Source organism: Plutella xylostella, chromosome 20 (genome assembly GCF_932276165.1).
Source record: "Plutella xylostella chromosome 20, ilPluXylo3.1, whole genome shotgun sequence".
NCBI classification, from domain to species: domain Eukaryota; kingdom Metazoa; phylum Arthropoda; class Insecta; order Lepidoptera; family Plutellidae; genus Plutella; species Plutella xylostella.
The window spans coordinates 426,474-451,923 of NC_064000.1; the positions used below are offsets into that span (position 1 = coordinate 426,474).

Sequence of the window (25,450 nt, forward strand, 5' to 3'; positions counted from 1 at the left end):
TCTCCAAGACATAAGTACTTGACACTTTTTACTAATAAAGGCGTCGGTAAGCTTCAATTCGTTGATACGCATGCCTGGTTCCAAAGCGGTTCGGCCGTGCCTCATCCATCATTATTTTTCCGGGGATCAATCTTTCAACTGGCGACATCGATACAGCCACAACTTTACAACTTAACTTATACTCTGCAAACTTCCTCTGCCCATGAACATTGTCTTAATATTCTGCAATTACTCTCTTTGCTTTATTACCTTTTAATAAGACAGAAGATGAAGCTAATTACTAATCACTCAATGTTACTTGACAATAACCCTCACTTTTCCACAGACTCACCCTGGAACGTGCGTTTCGCCGTCAAGTTCTACCCTCCGGAGCCCGCCCAACTCCAAGAAGAAGTCACCCGCTACCAGCTAGTGCTGGCGGTTCGCAAGGACCTGCTAGAAGGCCGCCTGCCCTGTTCCACCGTCACGCATGCCCTCCTAGCTTCGTACTTACTGCAGTCGGAGCTGGGTGATTATGAAGAGAGTGAAGTCGGGTCGGGGTTGTGCAAGCAGTTGAAGCTGGTGCCGCCCTCGGCGTGTACTCCGGAGCTGGAGGAGAAGGTTGTGGAACTGCATAAGACTCATCGGTGAGTGGTTGTGGGTGTTGCGGTCCCAAGATGTTGTGGTTTTTATTGGTAGTGTTAAGTGAGACTTTGCAATCTGGGTAAGGTGGAATGAACCAAAGCTATGAATAGGCAGTGCAAACTCAATCTCAGAGTATTACAGGGATTGCTGTCCCAACTATCACTTTGATAATGTAGAAGTAGAATATAAGAAATACATACTTTGTCATCGTACGTTGTTAGCCTTTAAAACTGCTTTAAGAATCATTAACGATGCTTTTAAATACCTACAAAGTGGACAGTACTTTTAGTGATCCTCAAAACAAACGTAATACACCTAACTGAACCAACCCCTCATCTCCTTCCAGAGGCCAAACGCCCGCCGAAGCGGAACTGAACTACCTGGAGAACGCGAAGAAGCTGGCGATGTACGGCGTGGACCTGCACCCCGCCAAGGACTCGGAGAGCGTGGACATCACGCTCGGAGTGTGCTCGTCGGGCCTGCTGGTGCACCGGGAGAAGTATGTACTGCATTATACAGGGTGACACACTGCCTGGAGAGAAGAAGCTGGCGATGTACGGCGTGGACCTGCACCCCGCCAAGGACTCGGAGAGCGTGGACATCACGCTCGGAGTGTGCTCGTCGGGCCTGCTGGTGCACCGGGAGAAGTATGTACTGCATTATACAGGGTGACACACTGCCTGGAGAGAAGAAGCTGGCGATGTACGGCGTGGACCTGCACCCCGCCAAGGACTCGGAGAGCGTGGACATCACGCTCGGAGTGTGCTCGTCGGGCCTGCTGGTGCACCGGGAGAAGTATGTACTGCATTATACAGGGTGACACACTGCCTGGAGAGAAGAAGCTGGCGATGTACGGCGTGGACCTGCACCCCGCCAAGGACTCGGAGAGCGTGGACATCACGCTCGGAGTGTGCTCGTCGGGCCTGCTGGTGCACCGGGAGAAGTATGTACTGCATTATACAGGGTGACACACTGCCTGGAGAGAAGAAGCTGGCGATGTACGGCGTGGACCTGCTGTCAGGAATTTGTCTATGTCACTTCCTTGTCTACTGGTAACAAACAACATGGCTGTACATATTATTTTCTCCAATTTACAATAAAAGTTAATTATACCCAATATGTGAGTATTTCTTCTAATTCTCTACAAATATCCACTGCGCAACGATATATAAATAACAGGTTATGGGCGAAATGGCGCAAAGTTACCCAAAGTTGGAAGCTTCGAGCTTCGATAATTGGCTGTTCAAAGTCAAGTGCTTACTAGAAGATAAGCAAATAAAATATGTTTTAGACAGCAAAATCACCGAAAAGAGTGTTGAAAAATACAAAGCGAACGATGCGAAGGCTAAATGCATCATAGTTCAATGCCTTACGGACAAGCATTTAAACATAATAAAAGAGTGCAACACGGCACAAGAAATGGTAAAAGTACTAGAAGACACATTTCAAAGAAAGAGTATAATGACCAAGATTCATTTACGAAGAAAGTTGCTAAACGTGAAACATGAAAAATCCGATAAACTAGAAGAGTATTTCGCAAGGTTTGATACCATCGTACGGGAACTGGAATGCACCGGAGAGAAGGTGGAAGAGAAAGATAAAGTATGTTACATACTGACAGGACTAGAAGAAAGGTATGCCAGCTTAATAACAGCAATAGAAACAATAAATACAGATATTAAGTTAGAATATGTAAAAGCGAGACTATTAGATGAAGAACTAAAGATGAAGAACAAAAATCCGGAACATACAAGTGAAGAAACAGCATTCCCCAATATAGTGACATGCTATAGATGCAACAAACCCGGACACATAGCAACAGAGTGCCGAGGAAGAGGACAGAGAAGAGGAACACAATTTCAAGGATGTGGAAACAGAGGTCATGGTCGAGGAAGAGGATATATAGCAAGAGGACAAGGACATCAATATGGAAACTATAGTCAAGAAGGTCAAAGACATCATGCAAGCCAACAGGGGTCATCGTGGCAGCACACGGCTGCAACTGCATCAGAAGAAAACAAAGAATTTTCATTCATAGCAGGTACACAAAATGATAATTTTAAGAACAACAAAGTAGAAAATTGTAAATTAGAGTTCATTGTAGATTCAGGTTGCACAGAACATCTAATTCAAAGTAAATACGAGAGATATATGTCAGAAATTCAATACTTAGATAAAGAGGTAAAAATATTCATAGCAAATGGAGACTACGTAACAGCAAACAAGAGAGGAAATATTTATGTCACAAGTGATAGCGCAAGTATAAAAATAGACGCACTAATAGTAGAAGACTTATCATTTAATTTACTTTCTGTAAGAAAAATAGTTCAGAATGATTGTGAAGTAAGGTTTAACTCTGAAACTGTAGAAATTCAGAAGAATAATAATAGCGGTAATAAAATAGTAGGATACTGTTCAGGGAAACTATATAAGTTACATACAGAGATAGCTGTAGATAGATGTAACTATGCTAATTTCAGCACCGGAGAGGTATGGCACAGAAGGCTGGGACACCTCAACCGTAGGAGTTTACAAACTATGAACCTACCGGTAAGCAAAAATGTATGCGGTCCATGTATGGAAGGAAAAGGAAAGAGGAAACCATTCCAAAGGATATTGAAACCAAGGTCGCATAGTATAGGCGAATTGATACATACAGATATAGCAGGGCCAGCAAATATCGAAGGCTTAAACGAAGAGCAATATTATCAAACTATAATCGATGACTACTCACACTTTTGCGAAGTGAGACTCCTAAAAATTAAAAGTGAAGCAACAGATAATATAATACATTACATAAATAGATTGGAAAATGAAAAAGGAATCAGAGTAAAGAAAATAAGATGTGACAATGGAGGAGAGTTTAAAAATAGAAAAATGGAATCATTTTGTCAGGAGCGTGGCATTATTATACAGTATACTACCCCATACTCACCACAAAGCAACGGAGTTGCCGAACGCATGAATCAGACGTTATACAACAAAGCCAGAACACAACTGAATGAGGCTAATCTGCCAAAACATCTATGGGGAGAAGCAATATTATGCTCAGCATATCAGCTGAATCGATGTCCATCATCTGCCATTAATTTTGAGACACCAGAATGCATTATGAGAGGAAAAACAGATCTGTCAAGGCTCAAAACTTTTGGAAGCAAAGCATGGGCTGTGATTTTACCAAGACAGAGTAAATTCGAGGGCAGAGCGAAAGAAGGAAGAATGGTAGGATACGCACCAACTGGATACAGGCTGTGGGATCCAGAGACTAACAAAATAATCATCAGTCGAGATGTAAGATTTGATGAATCAGACATCATATATCAAGAAAAGAAACAGGACAATAATGTAAGATACTACCAAGAAGAAGAACATGGACAAGAAAATGAACAAGATGAGAATGTACAAAGAGAAGGTGAAGTGCAAGTTCATGAAGAGAGACATCAAGAACTAAGTAGAGAACAAAGAACTAGAAGGCTACCTACATATTTAAAGGATTACGAATTGGAAGAAGACGTTATAGAACAAGAAGCAAACATAGCATTCTGTCTACACATAGAACCTCAAACATATGATGAAGCTATTAAAGAAGGAGAAGGATGGAAAGAAGCAATAGATAATGAGTTAAATTCGCACGAACAACTAAATACTTGGACAGAGACAGAACTACCAAATAAGAAAAGAGCTATAGACACCAAATGGGTTTTTAGAACAAAGCAAGATGGAAAAAAGAAAGCACGACTAGTAGCAAAAGGTTTTCAAACAGATAACAAGTACAATGTTTACTCACCAGTGGCAAGAATGTCAACTATAAGAATGATGCTAAGCTATGCACTACAGGAAGATCATCAGCTAAGACAATTCGATGTACCAACTGCATTTCTTAATGGCGAATTAAAAGAAGAAGTATATATAAAACCACCAGATGGAGTACAAGTCGGCCAAGGAAAGGTACTGAAGCTAAACAAAGCTTTATATGGTTTGCGAGAAGCACCAAAATGCTGGAATGACAGATTTCACGACTTTATAATTAAGCAAGGTTTTGAACAATCAAAGCATGATTTTTGTTTATACACGAAAAAAGATGAATGGTTACTGATCTGGGTGGATGACATCATAACAATGGGAAACTGTATGGATACTATAAAGAAATTAAAAGAAGAATTCAATGTAAGAGACCTGGGAGAAGTTAAAGAATATATTGGCATGGAAATACATAGAGAGCAGAATATATTAAAAATAAAACAAGAAAAGATGATTAATAAGATAATAGAAAAATTCGGAATGGAATCGTGCAAAGGTGTTAATACGCCGATAGAGGCTACAAAATCCAAAAACAACGAAGAAGAAGATATAATCACAAATGTACCGTATAGAGAACTAATCGGATGTTTAACATACATCTCTACAACATCTAGACCAGATATAACGTACGCAACTTCATATCTTAGCAGGTACTTAGATAAACCAACGAAAGAAAGATGGATTGCGGCTAAGAGAATACTAAGATACCTAAAACAAACTGCAAGTAAATGCTTAACCTATATCAAGAATAAAGATTCGCAGAAGAGATTATTAGCCTACAGTGACGCGGATTGGGCAAGCGACAGTCAAGACAGGAAAAGCGTAAGTGGCTGCGCTATATTTTACTGCGACAATTTAATTTCATGGTTTTCAAAGAAACAGTGCACCGTCTCATTATCATCTGCAGAGGCTGAATATGTGGCTGCTGCAATGGTAACATCGGAGCTAATATATTTAAAAGGTATATCAGCTAACTTCAATATGGATATTGATGCATACTTACTTGTTGATAATCAAAGTGCGATTAGAATGATTGAATGTAACGAAAATAGTAAGCGCACCAAACATATCGATATTAAGTTTCATTTTGTTAAAGATGCGGTATGTAATAAGAATATTGTTGTATCGTATGTGTCTACGCAACAAAATGTAGCCGATATATTTACTAAACCACTTAATAATGTAAAACACAATTACTTTGTAATGAAACTCTTTATTATATAAAATACGAAGTAAGTTTGTAAAGTTAAGAATGTTATAGTATAAGTTGTTTTAATGTTTGAACGCATAGGAAGAAAAGAAGTGTTATAAGTTTATTTCATTGCAATATTTAATTAGAAATTTAATATTGAGAGGGGGTGTCAGGAATTTGTCTATGTCACTTCCTTGTCTACTGGTAACAAACAACATGGCTGTACATATTATTTTCTCCAATTTACAATAAAAGTTAATTATACCCAATATGTGAGTATTTCTTCTAATTCTCTACAAATATCCACTGCGCAACGATATATAAATAACACCTGCACCCCGCCAAGGACTCGGAGAGCGTGGACATCACGCTCGGAGTGTGCTCGTCGGGCCTGCTGGTGCACCGGGAGAAGTATGTACTGCATTATACAGGGTGACACACTGCCTGGAGAGAAGTATGTACTGCATTATACAGGGTGACACACTGCCTGGAGAGAAGTATGTACTGCATTATACAGGGTGACACACTGCCTGGGGAGAAGTATGTACAGTCTGCCGGGCAGATATCTGACTCCCATTATCATTTGTTTATTAATTAATAATTAAATATATCTGCGTGGCAGACATGTCGACCGTCGACGTATCTGTATAAAATACATACATAGATGGGTCAGGCCCACGGCCTAAAAAGAGAGAGAGTGAGAGAGATAGGTGGCGCGGCCTGTATTTTCCCGTATGTGACACCGATGTCGAATGCCGATGCCATTCTCGTATGGTCTCCACATACTGAAATATCATTGTATCGCCCGCAGAGTGTTTACTACTAGCCTCTACTGGCCTTGCAACTTCCTTTCTATGCATTTATCTGTGTATTTTATCTTTGTCCTTCAATAATAATAATAATGTGCAGTGCAGAAAATTGCATTCCATTTGCTTGTACACAACAATGATTATCCTCTTATCTTAGTAATTGTAGGCATTGCACTTATACCATACAAGATAATGATTATTAAGTTTGGTTATTAACCGATATCTGTACCGACCAAAACATAAGATAAATTTTTGTCTAGAATTTCCTGTTATATTTTACAGTAGAATATTTTTTAACCATCATGTTAGCGACTGCTAACTAATCAGCTTACCCTTTCATAACCAGACGTTAATACAACTGGCAGGTCTGCCATACAGTTAGCTCGCATGTATGACAATAAGGCCCGCTGCAAGGTAAAAGCTGCTCCAGTTATATATGTATAGGCCCCTATAACCCTCTATGGTTCATATAAACTATACTGGAGCAGCTTTTATCTTGCGACACCATTATATAATATCGTTTATCGTTAATTTGTAACCTCCTTTATCATTCGTTCATATGTGAACCGCCGCCATTGGTCAACTCCCCTCTATTCCAGCATCACACTAACCCTATCCCCTCACCCGCAGACTCCGCATCAACCGATTCGCGTGGCCCAAGATCCTGAAGATCAGCTACAAGCGGCACAACTTCTACGTGAAGCTTCGACCCGGCGAGTTCGAGCAGTTCGAGTCTACTGTTGGGTTCAAGCTGCAGCACCATCGGGCGGCTAAGAAGCTGTGGAAAACTTGTGTGGAGCATCATACGTTCTTCAGGTATGTTTTGTGGCTTTAGGAGGTATATTCTAGGGATATTAAGTATGCTATGGTAATGTTAAAGCGGATACTTCGAGGTTTTTGATAAGTTAAAGATTCATTTGTTCGTTCATAATAGTACGTTCTTGCGGTATGTTAACCTTCAGTCTGTAGGTAATTACAGAGTACGGTTGTTACTGTATGGCATATTGAATGAATGAATTATGTACCCATGTATAATTTCAAAAATATGCAGCTGAATTATGAAACACGTCTCCTTCCCTCCAGGCTGCTGACCCCGGAGCCGCCGGCCAAGTCGTCGTTCTTCCCGCGCTTCGGCTCGCGCCTGCACTTCCCGCGGCGCACGCACCACGAGTCCCGCTCCAGCACCATCGACCGCCCGCCGCCCCACTTCGCGCGCACGCTGTCCCACAGGAAGCTGTCGTCTAGGAGCATGGACGGTGAGTGCTAGTGGGTGATAGTGCAGTGTCGCTCCAGCACCATCGACCGCCCGCCGCCGCTGTTCGCGCGCACGCTGTCCCACAGGAAGCTGTCGTCTAGGAGCATGGACGGTGAGTGCTAGTGGGTGATAGTGCAGTGTCGCTCCAGCACCATCGACCGCCCGCCGCCGCTGTTCGCGCGCACGCTGTCCCACAGGAAGCTGTCGTCTAGGAGCATGGACGGTGAGTGCTAGTGGGTGATAGTGCAGTGTCGCTCCAGCACCATCGACCGCCCGCCGCCGCTGTTCGCGCGCACGCTGTCCCACAGGAAGCTGTCGTCTAGGAGCATGGACGGTGAGTGCTAGTGGGTGATAGTGCAGTGTCGCTCCAGCACCATCGACCGCCCGCCGCCGCTGTTCGCGCGCACGCTGTCCCACAGGAAGCTGTCGTCTAGGAGCATGGACGGTGAGTGCTAGTGGGTGATAGTGCAGTGTCGCTCCAGCACCATCGACCGCCCGCCGCCGCTGTTCGCGCGCACGCTGTCCCACAGGAAGCTGTCGTCTAGGAGCATGGACGGTGAGTGCTAGTGGGTGATAGTGCAGTGTCGCTCCAGCACCATCGACCGCCCGCCGCCGCTGTTCGCGCGCACGCTGTCCCACAGGAAGCTGTCGTCTAGGAGCATGGACGGTGAGTGCTAGTGGGTGATAGTGCAGTGTCGCTCCAGCACCATCGACCGCCCGCCGCCGCTGTTCGCGCGCACGCTGTCCCACAGGAAGCTGTCGTCTAGGAGCATGGACGGTGAGTGCTAGTGGGTGATAGTGCAGTGTCGCTCCAGCACCATCGACCGCCCGCCGCCGCTGTTCGCGCGCACGCTGTCCCACAGGAAGCTGTCGTCTAGGAGCATGGACGGTGAGTGCTAGTGGGTGATAGTGCAGTGTCGCTCCAGTGGAAGCTGTCGTTTATCGTCTATGCTAGTGACTAGAGACCAAGGGTCATAGAGAGAGAGTAAACACCGTGAGTCGAGAAATAAGGGTGATGGTCTAGCTTGAATATATTAGCCTTGAACAAAACAATACTGGGCAAATTTTTTCCTGTGAATTTAATTCAGATCCAGACTTTTCTAGATCATCCGATCTCCACATTAAACGTATCTCTTTATAATCATGCACCATAATTAAATTACCCAGAAAAAAACACTAGTAATTTGGCAAACATAACACTAAAGCTATCAGCTGATCACAACAACACCTCTGACTCACACTACACACAGTGAGGTAGGCAATGAATTCGGTTGTGATATCATGTGGAGGTGATCTTACTGCACACAGCAGTGACTCACGGACACATTGACACTCTGCCAGACGGTGCAAGCAGGGAGAGGTTCATGCGAGAAATATACAAATGGTTGATTATAATCTTCTTTGTAAAAAAACATATACAACAAGACGATTGTTTAGTCGACTACTACATAACTAGGCTCACATGTAATCTATATAACTGTTGTAAGAAGTTTTTGGGATCTTACATCGTGTTATAGTCTTTAAGTTGCTACCTAGGCCCTGACCTAAGGACCGCCTTTTAAAATAGCTTCAGAACACCTAAGCATAATGTGAACTGGATTTTGGCTTATAGGGATTCTAATTCGTGACCTTCCGCATATTATTCGTTAAATATAAAACTCATTAGCTAAAAAGAGCCAACCGATACAATTAACAATACAAACACAAGTTTTAAAACCATTAGCTAATTACACAGTTGGTTATCTCCAGCATAACAACATTCACGAAATAATCCACAACATCTGAGCGTTGCAAGTAGCCGATATTAATACATGATTTACTCATAAACACTCTGCATCTGGCCGTCTGTGCGTCACACTCGCGTCTGAGAGAAATACTAGACAATTATTACATTAGTCGAGTGAAACGAGCCGGCTTGCGCGCTACTGTGAGAGTTTTTGGTGAATTTTGTGTAAGGAGTGTGTTGTTTGCGAAAATGGTTTTGAAGGATTGCTGGGGGTTTATGCATCATGATTGTAAGTGTTGGTGTTAAGTTTGTTTGGTGGTGTGCTTTTTTTGAATGAGTAAAAGTAAAGTAAAGAAGTATTTACTTATTTTTTTTTTGTTAGGTACATTAGAAATTACTGCAAGTCCCACACTAAGCGAACCTGTATCGTAGAAATTAAAAAATATTGTATGTGTTTTAGGACGATGAAGATAGGACGTACAGAGATAGGTATTTTATGATTGAGGCATCTTAATTTCATAATTATTTGAGAAAATTTGAATTTCTACATGAACAAATTCTTGAAATAGGGAAACAGCTACTGTAATGACAAGTTAACCGCAAAGTTGCGCTATTGCATTACTCAATATGTATAAGGCATATAAGGTGTCAACTCTTGTGGTCACATACATAGAACAACGCGGACTCGGGTGTACCCTCGGGAAGCGCCATAGCGATCTTTCTTGATACAAAAAAGTCTGCCAATTTTTGCGGGGGGAAATTTTACCGTTTACCTTGATTATGTCTCATGAGACATGTCATTATGAGTTTTAATTCCCAGCAATAAGGGTTATGTGAAGTGACATTTAATAATGAACACAGTGTCGTCATTTTTATTGCCAATGGATGTAACAATTATCGATAAGTATTATCGATGAATTCGAGAACATGGGTTGGAAAATAATAATTATAAATTATTTAAATTATGAATTAAACGAAACATTTATTTATATAAATATGTATTAATTATATTATACTTACTAACTTTTGTAACTATCATCACGACCCATTTCGTCCCCACTGCTGGGGCACGGGTCTCCTTTCAATGAAGGAAGGGTTTTAGGCCTAGTCCTAGCTTGTGCTGGAAAAGTTATTGGGTAAGTGGGCAACCCGACTGTCAGATGTTTTCAAACCGCCCGAAGGCCTCTCTGACTAGGCTTAACGACTGCTGCCGGAGCAGCAACCGGGACCCACGGCTTAACGTGCCGTCCGAAGCACGGAAGCGTCCAGAAAAGATCCACTTGAAATCGGTCACCCATCCAATGGCTGACCGTGCCAGTTGTTGCTTAACCTCAGTAATCAGTCACGATCACTGAAGTCCGCTCGACTACGGACGCTTTGTAAGATATGAAAGAAATATTTTGCAAAATAAAATAAATTGTGAGATCCTTTAACTATGACCTTTTTTGTCGATCAATACATAATATCTACGTACTGGTACATCACTATTGCATTTTTTTGAAATTGGTTGCTAGGAAACAGCTAATAACAATAAACCATGACAAAATCTGTGATCAAATCCGGAATCCGGATATTCTATGAATTGAAGCCGTCATTTTAGTATGTAAACAAATCATTTTCTATGAAACGAACGCTTTGCCAACTAGATTGAGTCTAGTGAAAATTGTGACTGCAACTAGTTTTTATAAATCGGTGGGCCTTTTTGGCCTACCACCCCGCCAGAGGGGAACGTCTGCCTTTTTCGTCTCCAGACCATTCATACTCAATGGGTCACATATAACATAATCATAAAGATTTAGATCAGGAATTACATCAAATACTTGCCCTGCAAATCGAGTAGATACTTTTTCGAATAACATTTTGATAATAATATACGTAAGACATACTAAGATCCGGAAACAATTTGTTCGATAATAACATGTGTTGCTACAGTCATGATCGCTCCACATGATTAGTAAAAATCTTGTATGTTCACAAATTTGCAGGTACTTTAGGTGCTTTAAGTCTTCTAATGCGGTGCGGTTAGGATGCGCTCCGAATCCTCTGTTATCACCCGCTCATACCTAAATGCAATATGGCCTCCATGTTAGTTAACAATCCCGTCATCCAATAACCCTAATCCTCTTCATGTTCCAGCGCTGGCGGCGGCGGAGAAGCAGCAGGAGCGCGAGGCCATGCCGCCCGAGGCCGCCAAGAGACACACCATGCCGCCGCAGCCCGCGCCGCGCCCCGCCGGCGTCAAGGATAAGGTCAGTATAGTGAGTTGTTTGTCTAAGTGTGGAAGTTGGTTAGATGCCGAGTTGCCGACAAAGGAACTTTAAGCTGTTGTCGGCATTTAATCAATGTTAGATAGAAGCGTCCATAGCCGAGCTAGCTTCAGTGATGTAATTGATCACTGAAGTTAAGCAACACATGTCAGTGTTGTCCATTGAAAGAGTTGTGATAAGAATGATAGACATTATTTATTTGTCTACAAACAAGAACAGAATTTACATATCTAACACATAAGTACAAAAATGGTGCACTTTTTTCAAGACGACCTTTGAATGGGAGGACGTGCATGGTCAATGTCCGTCGCTTTCTGTTCGTAGACTGTTAAAGCAAGGCAGCAACACAGTTAAGGTCGACACTAGTTTAAAGTTCCTTTGTGTAACTTAGTATAAGTTCAGGGTTGAAATGAGCTCCAAAGGCATGCCTGCAAGGACGACAGGTGATGAAAGTTTCCGGCTACGATTACATAGCGTGTGGTTTTTTATGGGTGCACGGAGAACGTGCGCGCGTAAGGAGCCTCGGAATGAGTCGTTCGTCAAGTCGCGCGCCTTAGAGTCGCGCGCCACGCGAGTTGGCATCTTCTGTTTTTTATATCGTCAACTCGCGAGCCCATGTAAAGTACGGTCGGATGCAAACGAATTGAAACTAAAAAATATAGTTAAATATTGTCTCCCTGGCTGATTAGCATAAGAAGGTACCGACTAGACAGTCGCCATTAAAGAAGATGCTTTGATTTCGGGATAAAGATACAATAAAGCCTATGTTGGAAGTGCGGAATGAAGCAAAAGGGGATGTGACCTATGACGCATGATACTCAAGTTTGCTATCTCTCTCATCCCGTGCGCAAATTTTATCTGTCATAGCTATGTCCTTAAAGTTTTTGTTGCAAAAACCGGTTTAAAGGGTTAAAACGACATTGTTTTAGTGACGGCGTTTTAGTGTTACTCCTAATTCGAAGCAGAGATGTACTGTGCATTACTTACAGCGCAAAAAAATAAAATGTGACAGTTTTTACTGATTTTTATGTATTGTGGGGGTAAGCCTATAATAAATTAACTTTACTATATTACCAAGTCTACTTTGCCGTAATATAAACACAGTGTTACGTTTTCGTTGTGTTGTTACCGTTATACCGTTACATTAAATATCGAATTAGCACTAAAATTTAAAACAAATTTCGTTTATTTCATTGGTCAAAGAGACAGACCTAACTGTAACAATTATTTCCAGGTGCAAGCAGGTCCATTTAGTAATAAAACTGCACATGAAATCATAACATCCCAGCGAGGAAAGTCGGTACTGCTTCGTGCAGGTTATAAATATAAAAGACCGAACAAATAAAAATGGTTCCTGTGTTTGGAGGTGTTCGAAGAGAAGAGTTTGCCAAGCGAGATTAATTACTGATTTTATTTTAAAGTAAAGTCCTATAAAATACCCTATACATTTTAAGTAGTAGTTACCTTAAACATAATAAATTATTACTTTTGTGGCTGACTCTACATATTTTCACAGTCGAGCGAGTTGACGACAAAAAAAGTAGGTAAATACGGGAGGGGCAACTCGCGCGTGGCGCGCGAGTCTAAGGCGCGCGACTTGAAGAATGACTCCTCGGAATGATAGTCGACCAGTTGTATACGTCTGAAGCTCCCTGGGTAGCCAGCGACTGTTAACTCATCTGATTGGCTGATCCTTTCACCACGGTTATCAAACCCGAATCCTTGACTTCGGATCTGCTATGTAGATCGGTTGAATCATGATATAATTAAGTTAATTTAGTTTTCATTTTCACGTATACATGTTCATACAAAACATGGTATGTTACTATGTAGTCTCTTTAAATAGTCACTTCTAGACAAACATAATCATTTATTTGAATCTGTTACAACACTGAATCATTCAAAAAACAATAGATAGTTTTTACATAAGTGTTAATTGTTGTTTAGTTACTGGACTAATGATGTTGTTCCTTCATCTAGCATGCACGACTCAACTCACCGGAGTAATCACATCTACTAACCATCTGTTACTACTATATTATCTGAATGTATCATGTATTACAGTGTACGTTATCTTCATTGGATTATTTAAAATAAAGAGAATACATTTTGATTCAAAGATTGGGCATCCTATCTTAGTCTATTGTTTGCAGTGTAAATATTGTATGTTCTTAAATTACTACATTGTCAACAAAATCTATTCTTCTTACACAAACACATTAGTTCTATTGTTATGTACTCGGCAACAAAATTGTGTGTCGGCTATGATTCACACAATGCCATCACAAGAGAGTGCTAATGTAAATTAGATGAGGATGACGAATCTTTAAAATGAACGAATTTACATCCTTCCAGAGTATAAAAATGGTAATGTTGACCTATAACTTTATGTAATAAACAGATTTAGTCACCCAATTTACCTCAAACTTCATAATTTACCTGTTTCAATAACTCTTTCTATCGATAACTGACAGTTACTTTCATACGATTTTGACAGAATCCTACTTTTGATTGTCAAAATCGTATGAAAGTAACTGTCAGTTATCGATACATAGAGTTATTGAAACTGTCAGTAAACCAATCAGAAGCTAAAATACATGCAACCAAAAACAACCCCCAATGAACATAGCGTCCTCACTAGTCTAACCTACCATACGTTGCACGCACTCGGTCCGTAGCTCCGTAGGACGTCGTGCGAGGGAGGCAGCGCGTCGTCCGCTTCGTCCCTGGAGGGCGAGTACTTGGCGGGCCGCAGCGAGCGAGTGGTGCGGGTTTACATCTTAGTACACAGCACTTAGAGCTTCATGTCGTTTGCACGGATCCGATGATCGGCTTTGTAAAGCTGTAAACGCGTACTTTGTAAAGCTGTAAACGCGTATCGACTGCGCGCGGCAAACGATTGAACATTGGCTCGCGTGGCGGCAGCGCGCAGTCGATACATGGCTCTAGGGCGCAAGACGCACACTTCAAGACGTGACTTACCTCCGTCGCGTTCGCTCTCACAGCCGCGCGATGTAAAACTTTAATCACGTCTTGTCTTGACGTGCGCGTTTTGCGCCCCGAGCTTCTAGTCCCTAGCCCTTCTAGTCAGAGATTTTGTCCTGCTGTGTTCTGTATATTTTACTAAGAGTTGGAGGATTTTGTTTATTGTTTCGACAGCGGCATTCGGCATACTTTGCGTACCTCGTTCTGTATAGTATATTTTAGAGCTTGTTATCCCGTGCACTGCGATCCTGCGATATTGATGTCGTATATGCTATGCTAACTGAATGAGATATCTAATCAAAAAAATATTAAGAGATTGTATATGTTACTATATTGCCTCCTTTGATCCATATGAATTTAGTTTTTGGCCAAGTATTTTATTAGTTGTCGTGGTTAATTAAATTATAGAAAAAGTTTTGAATATTGTTTGTAAGCTTCATGGAAGGTTTGTTAAAATTAATATGTTTTGTATTTTTTTAGCAGAGCACTGTAGAGTCCATTAGCTTACATTTACGCCTCACATACCTACTAACCTGTATTTTATATAAGCACATTTTTAACAAGAATCCAAATATACAACCCACATTTTTATCTACTTATAAAAACACCCATAAGCCGCCAAATAGTTTTTATTTTCTCAATCTAAATCCTAATCGTCATTTCAGAAACCGCCCCCCGGCGCCGTGAAGGTGATGCCGACTGCCCCCATCAAGGAGAAAGAGAAAGAGAGAAAAGAGAAAGAGTCGAAGGAGAAGGAGAAGGAGGCCGTCAAGGTGGCCGTCGCCGAGCAGAAGAAACCCGCTGAGAACGGTAACTATTGTAAACCATAAGAGGCGGGTTATAAGATTCACGTGTATCTCTGTCTATTAAATTTTAGCTAATATAACGCTATTCTGACTGGCTAATCCACTCACCACGGGGACACACACACTAGTTCAGCCCAAATGTTCCTCATTGTAACATTAACCTCATTGTATGTGGATACATTTAATTACTTTCTAAGATAGCATCTACGACTTTTTCAGAGAAAAATGAATTATGTGTAGTAGGTAACTGGTGTGGTTGTCTGGAAGATATTACTTTTAGTAATGCTACTGCCGATTGTGCTATTTATTTTCTATATATAAATGTTTGTGTGTAATAAATAGTATTTTATCTTTTATCTTATAACTCTTCTAAAAAACTGATGATAATATTCCAGGTACAGAGAACGGCAGCGACACCGGCCACGCCAACAACGTCGAGACCACGCCTAAGAAGAGCAAGGTGAGTGCCACAGCTTGCAGCAATATGGACTTGTGTGACAACAAAGCATACATTTAAACTGACGTGAACCTAAAGTTGTCTCTGAATATTGTTTGAACTACACTCGCGAGGAATGAAAAGTGACAGTGACATAGCAAGTTATCTAGTGGCTGGAACATTTTCATTGCTCGTGAGTGTATTATATGGTAATTTGCAATGAGACGGGTAAATGTATGATTTGTTGTGATTCCAGGATAGGCTTCAATATATTTGTTGCCAATCAATCAATCTCTGACATAAAGGTAGTCCTCAATGCAATTATCAGCAAATATGCAATTCGCAAGTAGTTTTTGTATAATACAAATCAATTTGTAAATATTGAATGTTCTAGAGAGCAACGTAGACGAACAGTCGGCATGCATATGCATTTTCAATTATTATTCTGTTTGCTGGATGCCTTTAGACTAAGTTTTGTACATTATGTAAAAAAATACTTAGACTTCAGGCGTCACTGTTAAATTTTATTTTTGTATTTTGTTTTTCATATACTTTTTTTATTTTCTTCAATCCCATTCCCTTTCCCACCAGCAGACTGGGTTCGGTCTATTCGGAGGCAAAAAAGACAGGTCGCCGCGAGAGAAATCGCCCAAGAAATCCCCGGAGAAATCACCCAAATCACCCAAGAGAGAAAAGGACAAGAAGTCCAAGGAAAAGGACGCAAAGGCTAAATCGCCTGCGCTCGATACTTCCAACGAGAGCTCCAATCTCGACAGCACTCTCGAGAGAACTCCGACTAAGGAGAGTCCAGAGAAGCCTGGCTACACCAAGCCATACGAGTACAATGACACAGAAACCAGCCCGTCAAAGGGTGGCAAGCCGCTCATTGGTGCCTTCAGCTACGAGAAAGAGCCAGTGGGAGGCGACAGACAGAGGCATCCGGACGAGAGCCAGAGCCCGACAACACGCAAGTCTGGCCTCGCATTCAACTACGCACCAGGTGAAGACAAGAAAGTAGCCGAAAGCGCTGAGAAGCGCAAGACTCCTGACGATCTCAGCAAGCTGAAAACGCCAGGGATTGACTACGTGCAATCAGCAGCTTTGAAAGAACAAGCGAAGGCGGATAAGAATCTCATAGACCCGACATTAGCTTTACTGGACGCTGAAAGAGCACATCATGAGGCCCCACTAGCGGCTGTAGCCCCCGTGGCTAAACCAGATAACGAAATACAAGTGGTCATCATCACGGGACGATTCAACCCGAAATCCAAGAAGCTGGATGACGCAAACGGCACGGTTTTGGTCACCAAAGGAACTATTAACAGACCAAATGGAAAGATTACCACGGAAAAGGAGGTCATTGATACTAAGTCAGGGCATATTACTTACACAGACGCGTCTGGAAAGCAGGAGACTAAGAACGGTCACGTAGATAATAAGACGGGACATATTCTGCTTACGTCAGGAGTGATCGACCCGAAGACTGGAAAGATGGACCCAACGTTGGCCCAACAGTACTGCTTCGTTGAGAGATTGAGCGACAAAGTTGGCTCCAAGCCTGGCAGAGAGGTTGAGTTGGTCGTCATCACGGGTAAATACGACGGGAAACATAAGAAGCTCGATGCCTCTCATGGACATGTAGAACTATCTAAAGCCATTGTGGGACCTGACGGCAAAGTCTCTTCAAACTACGGAGTTATTGACCCAAGGTCAGGGAAAATCGACTACATTGACCCTAAGACAGGAAAGCAAGAGCCCAGACAAGCCTACGTCGACCAAAAGACAGGAAACATCCTGGTAACAACGGGAGTGCACGACCCTAAGTCCGGTAAAGTGGATTCTTCCCTCGGCCAACAGTTCAGTATTGTTGAAAAAGACGCAACTAAGGCTAACCGCGAGGTCCGTCTAGTCGTTATCACCAGCAAATACGACCTTAAGAGCAAAAAGTTAGACCCTACTTTCGCTCACGTCGATTCCGTGAAAGGAGTTCTGTCAGGCACTGACGGCAAAATCTACACAGATTACGGAGTCATTGACCCAAGAACTGGCGACATTACGACCACAGACCCTAAGACTGGCAAGCAAGAGGTCAGACGCGCTCAGGTCGACCCTAAGACAGGGAATATTCTGTTAACATCAGGTGTTGTTGACCCCAGAACAGGCCAGTTGGACACGACTCTCGGACAACAATACAGCATTGTCGACAAACCTATTGATACCTTCGCTGGCGTCGCCGGTAAGGAAGTACAATTGGTAGCCGTTACGTCAAAATACGACTCTAAAAACAAGAAGCTAGATAACACTAATGGTTTCGTTGAGAACTCTCGCGCGGTTATAAGCGACAAAGACGGCAAAGTTCACACTAACTTTGGCATTCTTGACCCGAACACTGGCAAGATACACTTCACAGACCCAAAGACAGGGAAAGCGGACTCAAAGCAGGCTATTGTTGACGCTAAAACCGGCAGTTTTATTCTTACTTCGGGAGTCATTGACCCTAAGACTGGAAAGAGTGACTCTTCACTAGCTCAGCAATTAACCGTCGTAGACAAAGACGCACCTAAAGGAATCCCTGAAAGATACGTCAACTTGATCATCATCACATCCAAATACGACCTTAAGAACAAGAAACTAGACCTGTCTAACGCCCACGTTGATAGTATTCCTGGTAAAATTGGTTCAGATGACAAAATACATACTGAATACGGCATTGTTGATCCAAGCACTGGCCAAATTACCATCACTGAGCCAGTGACGGGCAAGCAGGAAGTTAAGAAAGCGACAGTTGACAGTAAGACAGGAAATCTACTGCTGACTTCTGGAGTCGTTGATCCGAAGACAGGACAAGTTGACTCCACGTTAGGACAACAGATCAGCGTGGTTGACAAGCCGAAAGACAAATTCGCGGCTGTCCCTGGCAAAGAAGTACAATTAGTGGTCATCACAAGCAAATATGACGCCAAGAACAAGAGATTGGACAACCCTAACGGTCACGTTGACTCTTCAAGAGGTATTGTGAGCTCTGATGGCAGAGTACACACAAACTTTGGCGTCATTGACCCTAAGACCGGTAAAATTGAATACGTTGACCCTAAAACAGGCAAACAAGAACTTAAACAAGCCATGGCTGACCCTAAGACCGGTCATCTTATTGTGACCTCCGGTGTAACGGACCCTAAGACCGGCAAAACCGACTCTTCTCTCGCCCAGCAGTTCAGTATTGTCGACAAAGACGTCAAGCCCATCGAAAGGGAAATCCATCTGGTAATCATCACAACTAAATACGATCCCAAGACGAAGAAGCTTGACCCAAGTCAAGCACAGGTAGATACCGTCAGCGGCACTCTGGGAGCTGATGGAAAGATCAGGACAGCTGTTGGTGTCATTGACCCCTCGACTGGCGAGGTCACCGTGACTGACCCTAAGACCGGCAAACAAGAGGTCAAGAAGGCCCAAGTGGACTCCGCCACAGGCCATATGCTCATCACCAGCCAAGTGGTCGACCCTAAGACAGGAAAGGTCGACCCGACCCTAGCCCAACAATACAGCATTGTCAACAAAACTGTAACCCCGATCGCCAAGCCGGCTTCCGTCGGAGAAATCCGCCTCGTAATCATCACCAGTAAATACGACCCTAAGACGAAAACAGTTGACGCCAGCGCTGGCGCAATCGACGCGGCTAAAGGCTACGTTAGTGCTGAAGACGGGAAAATCCACACTGACTTCGGCATCATCGACCCCAAGTCCGGACAGATCCTATACAAAGACCCGGTGACAGGCAAGCAGGAGCTGAAGCAAGCAGACGTCGACCCTAAGACTGGCAACATCATAGTCACAGTCTCAGTGGTCGACCCCAAGACCGGGAAGGTAGACCCGACATTCGCGCAACAGTTGACGATTGTTGATAAGCAGAATGTGTTGTCTAAGGTAGCCAAGGCTGCCCCGCCGGCGCCTGTGAGGTCAACGACCCCTGTAGCTGCACCGCCAGCCCACTTGCCCGTCCACTCGCCCGCGCACTCGCCCGCCCACTCGCCAGTCACTAACGTAGCGCCAGTAGCTAGGCTCCCGTCCCCAACTAAACCGACCAGTGCGCCGCCAGAACCACCCAAACGAAAGATCGTCAAAATCATGGTCATATTCACCAAACTTGACCCCAAGACTAAGAAGCCAGACTTCGCGTCAGCTGAGGTAGAACATTTGACTGGAGTCTTGGACCCTAACGGACAGATTGAGACCAAATATGGCGTTATCGACTCCAACAAAGGTAGCATTGTCATCACCGACGCGTCAGGGCAGAAGCTTACGAAGAGTGGAACCGTTCTGCCTGAAACTGGACAAATATTTATTAACTCCGGTGTATTAGACCCTAAGACGAATAAGGTCGACACGAACTTAGGAATGATTCTGAGCGTCGCCAAGCAAGATGACCCCGTGGTTGAGATCACAACCATCACTGGACCGATTGACGCCCAAACTGGCAAAGTAAACATTGCTGATGGAGTAGTTGAACACACGAAGGGTAAGGTCGACGCTGAAACGGGACACATTTCCACCAAATACGGAGTCATTGACCCTTCAAACGGAGTTATATTCGTAACAAACACATCAGGGGCACAGGACACTAAGGAAGTACAAATTGACGAGAACACCGGCCAGATTACTATCACGGGAGCTGTGGACCCCAAGACCGGCAAGTCAGACCCTAAATTAGGACAGATATTGGTGGTCGGAACGCACATTGACCCAGTTGTCGAAGTCACGACGTTTGTTGGAAAGGTCGATAACAAGAAGGGAGTCATTGAACCCAAGCACTCACAAATAGAGAGCAGCACGGGTCAATTCAACACTGACAATAACATAATCGACACAAAGTACGGACAAATCGACCTGGTCAAAGGAACCGTCACCTACAACGACCCCAAGACCGGCAAATTCGAAAGCAAAGAGGTCAAAGTGGACCCTGTCACTGGACAACTGTTGCTGCGAAGTGGCCAACTGAACCCCAAATCAGGAAAGCCAGACAAGGACGTAGGAAGACTTATCTGCCTAAGAATTATCCAGAACAAAGTCGATCCCGTCTCAGGCAAGCAGATCGTTAATAACGAGCCCAAGAATGTCAAAGTGGACCCGAAGACCAACCAAATCTGGACGGTGGGACCGAGAGACCCGAAAACTGGTGACGTCATTTACACGGCTGGTCAAATCGACCCCACTACTGGCTACATCATCACAATTTACGGTCGCCTAGACCCCAAGACTGGCCTGATTACCAGGACTACAGACATAGACAAGAGTCTCATCAAGGTAGACCCAGTCAGTGGACAGATCTACACCGCCACTGGCCAGCTGGACGAAAACAACGAGCCTCTGTACTCCGCCTCACAAGTGTCTTCTGGGGAAATCTACACCAAGATCGGTAAGATCGACCCCAAGACCGGCCGCCTGATTATTGTCAAGATCTTCGTCATCACGCAGAAGGACGCCAGCGGAAAGGTTAAAGAGGTCGATCCTAAAGAGTGCACCATTGACGAAACCACCGGCAGAATCATCACGACTAAGACCGTTTACTTGTACCAAATCATCGACCCGATTACCGGAGAATCTATCGATGTGGACCCAGACGACCCACGCCTCAAGGGCGCGAGAACCACCGTGACGCAAACCATGACTCTTTCCGGCAAAATAGACCCGGTTACCGGCAGAATAAAGACGGAATACGGCGACATAGACCCCGACACCGGCGACATCGACGCGAGCACGGCCGTCAGGGACCCGGTCACCGGCCAGCTGATCCTGCACTACTCGCAGATCGACCCCTCGCACTTCCAGGACAAGAGCGGAAACTACACCATAGAGAAGGAAACCCAGGATCTGCCAGCAAACATCGATATAGAGAAGGTTAACGTGAATAAGTTCTCCACATTCGGCAAAGACGAGAGCCCTGCCCGAGGCGACGAACCTCGCACATACACGGAGTATACCACTAGCGAGCACATCAGACATCAGGGCTACGTCTCCTCCACCACCCCTGTCTCCTCCAAAATCCCCGTCTCCCAAAGAAGCACGAGTAAAAGTAAAAGCGGCACCCCCACGCCCCCCGTCGTCGTCAAGACCACCACCAAGCAGCTGCTCACCAAGAACGAAGAAGGCGTCACACACAACGTGGAGCAAGAAGTGGAAAACCTCGGCACTGGGGAGGTCACCTTCTCCACACACACTAACAAGGTTCGTCTCATACTCTACATCGACTTCCGATAAGGCTAAACGACGCCTCTCCCCCCCTTTTTAGTTTCGATGTCGTGTGGCTTGTTCTCTTTCGTTCATTTAACTTTCAATTGCTTGTTTTTGTTGTTTACGCATGGTAGTGGCTAATGTGTTGGTAATATCTGAAGGCGGAAAGCTTAGAGCCGGCGGGCGCTGAAGGGAAGAGCCCCTACGTGACCGCGCGAGCCGTGACCACGCGCACGGCGACCACGCACCACGACCTCGACACGCAGGCCAGGACCCAGCAGATGGAAGAGAAGACGGTGGCCCACACGCTGACGTCATCAGCGACCAGGCAGGAGCAGAGAGTGCTGACGCAGGAAGTCAAGACCATGGTCACGACGGGAGATAAGGTATGAGTTGGTTTAAGTTGTTAGGTTCATGTCGATTCGTTCTCGTCATTCGCATGCGTTTGGCATGTCAGTTTTTTTAAAATATTGTATTTTTAAATCATGTTTATGTTGAAATTATCATTTTTAAAATTTTATTAATTTACTCATTTCTATTTTGTTTTAATTTTAATTGTTTGGTTTGTGACTGCTAATTCAATAAGATCGATAGATTTAGATAAAGCATTTAGCATAAAATACAAAGTAAAATTTTAACAAGATTGTGAAATAGCAGTCACAAACAAATGCATGTTTGATTTTGTTCTAATTTTCTTTTTTTTTCTCCTTTCCATTTCCAATCATCGACAAAACGAATCTGGCCTACATCGCATCCCTGTGTGAACCAAAAATCGCTTACAAACATCGCATGACGTGTGACTTGCGAATGAACTTATACATTACCATAAACCGTTTATAAACGGCAACAAATAACTACGAAATCTATAAACTTTCATTTAATTTGTGTGAAATTCATTTCATTGGGTTACCAAAAACATTACAATGGCTAACCAAATGTGTGTTTTTAAAACCATGGTCTTACCATTCCTGGTCTCCATAACACCATAAAATTTACTCTCATTTTCAACTTTCTCACATTAAACGTGTGTCCTCCCTACAACTGTCATTGGCACTGGTTTGCGTCGGCCGCATAGATCACTAGGCACGGTTCAGAAAGCTCCCTGAGCAGTGGCGACTCCGGAACTCCGATCGACTTCGACGAAGGCGCCGGTGAAGGACATTACTACACTACGGTAAGTCTTACTGTGGCTCACGCACTTTTATATTAGTTAGCAAGGATGGTGTTCTAAGTCGAAAGTGGGTTGCAAAACTCTAATGAACTTAGAATACCGTTTTTGGTCCAACTATGTAAAAGTGTAAATTAAGACACGTTGAAAAGGTTAACCCTTTGTCACAAATTGGTAAAGTAAAATTACTTTGGGATAAGAGATCTTGAACGACATTTAAAAAACGGTAGCAAATCTATTTTGAGTTTTAACGCACTTGCATGTTGTGTGGTTTTGTGTGTGTAGTTATTAAGTTTTAACGGATTTGAATGAATATTTAATTAAATTATTATGATGCATTTACAAAACAAGTGTCGTTCAAGATGAACTGATGAAGTCACAATAATAAGTAAGAATTACAGATCACTAAAATTATGTTTAAAGCACAAAAAAATATGTCTGTAAGTAGTTGCATGTGTTGTGTGAAGCATGAATTTAGTATCAAAGAATATTGCAAACTACGAAGTTGCATTTTGTGTGCAAGTTGTGTTGAATTAGAATTATATAAGCACTTTGCACCAAATCATTTTCATGACTTTCAGGTTAAAATATTGGTAAAGGTACCTCTACGGCTAGAATTCATAGGTATAGGAATTGTTTTTAATCAAATTCTTTTAACAATAGGACAAACAATCTAAAAATCATTTGGATTGCAAGAATAATAATGAAGAATCAAGAAAACGATGGTAATAATGATAACGTAATACTCTATGCAATATTGCAGGTGGCTTGCTAAATAACGTTTAGCCAAATACCCTTTAGTTTTAAGCCCCTGTGCCTCTAGTAATAATGCGAACCAGGTTTGTACCACAACACAGAGCCACTCAACAATAGCCCCTCTACCTCTACTAATAACGTATAAACTCGTAGGAGCCGGGCTCGTACACCACGACGACGACGAGCACGGTGGTGGGCGACGCGCCGTTTGGCAGCATCCTGCACGGAGCCGCCGCGCATGTGAGTATACCTACACTATACAGGGTGTTGCAAAAGTGGTAGAGTGGTAAAGGGGGTAATAATTCAAGCGGCCATTCTAAACGAATTTCGTGTTTAAGTTTTTTGTACCCTTATTATACCCTTTTTTTTACATACGTACTACTATAATTCTATTTTATGAAGTCTTCCTATAAGCTACCACCACTGAGTTAATTTTTTTTTACTCCCTTTATTATTATTAATCGTTTATTACGGACCAAAGATCAAAAAAAACACATCTATCTTATTCTTATGTTAGTTGCATCCTAAATATGGAAATAATAGTATTTTCTATTTAATGTTTCTTATTCTTTAGTGAAAATATTTTTCATAATGATCAACACTCACACAAGTATCTCTGTCTCTGTCAGGCGGGCGGCGACGCCACCAACACGACGGAGACGGAGGAGATCAACGCGGAGGGCGAGGTGGTGTCCTCGCAGACCATCAGCTCCAAGACACGCACTGTTGAGACTATCACCGTGAGTACTTACTACCTTTAATCAGTAACAGTTAAAAAAAACGAGAAACAATACAATACCAAACAAAGAATAGCATAATAGGACGCTGTCCAAAGCGTCAAAAAGGAACCAGCTCAGCTCGTGCTGTAAGACCACAGGTCCACAGTACTTCTACTTCTGCTTCACTATTTATTAGTAATTAATGGACTGCTGATGTAGCCACTGTGCCCTATGTTGGCCGCATTTTGGCATCCTGGGCAATCAGCGACTGGCTACTCGTGACGAATCCTTAAGCCAGCTCTATCGTTTGTCGTAGTCGAAACTTGACATTTTTAGGTCTCTTGATGAACACCTTGATGTTCATCTTATTGCCTCTAGAGGTAGATAGTCGAGCTTCGAATGCTGTCTTATATACATGCGGTCGGCCGCCATTTTAGTCAACTCTCATTGTAATCTACTTTACTAGAAATTAATAAGTAATTTTCTCTGTTCCAGTACAAGACGGAACGCAACGGCGTGGTGGAGACGCGCGTGGAGCAGAAGATCACCATCCAGTCCGACGGCGACCCCATCGACCACGACCGCGCGCTCGCCGAGGCCATCCAGGTCACTATGAATATTGTACAGTATAGGATTCAGACTTCCAGGCGTAGCTGGGCTTTTTTAGACGGCCGT

The 25,450-nt window shown here is 43.1% G+C and overlaps 1 protein-coding gene across 10 annotated transcripts in view; it reads left to right on the forward strand.

Moving 5' to 3' along the window:
- LOC105381589 (protein 4.1 homolog) overlaps nt 1-25,450 on the forward strand; it is a 60,081-nt gene that overhangs the window by 32,146 nt on the left and 2,485 nt on the right. The window contains exons 4-17 of one of the 10 annotated variants that reach the window (XM_048628358.1): nt 326-626; nt 971-1,123; nt 7,057-7,242; nt 7,510-7,682; nt 11,544-11,656; nt 14,353-14,439; nt 15,325-15,469; nt 15,861-15,925; nt 16,496-22,126; nt 22,294-22,518; nt 23,208-23,306; nt 24,210-24,296; nt 24,686-24,796; nt 25,271-25,381. In XM_048628358.1, the coding sequence (XP_048484315.1) occupies nt 326-626; nt 971-1,123; nt 7,057-7,242; nt 7,510-7,682; nt 11,544-11,656; nt 14,353-14,439; nt 15,325-15,469; nt 15,861-15,925; nt 16,496-22,126; nt 22,294-22,518; nt 23,208-23,306; nt 24,210-24,296; nt 24,686-24,796; nt 25,271-25,381 (7,487 nt within the window). Of the gene's footprint in view, nt 1-325; nt 627-970; nt 1,124-1,355; nt 1,568-1,601; nt 1,634-5,946; nt 6,029-7,056; nt 7,243-7,509; nt 7,683-8,454; nt 8,571-11,543; nt 11,657-14,352; nt 14,440-15,324; nt 15,470-15,860; nt 15,926-16,492; nt 22,127-22,293; nt 22,519-23,207; nt 23,307-24,209; nt 24,297-24,685; nt 24,797-25,270; nt 25,382-25,450 lie in introns of those variants that run through there. The other 9 variants (XM_048628351.1, XM_048628349.1, XM_048628350.1 and 6 more) reach the window with 9 other exon arrangements.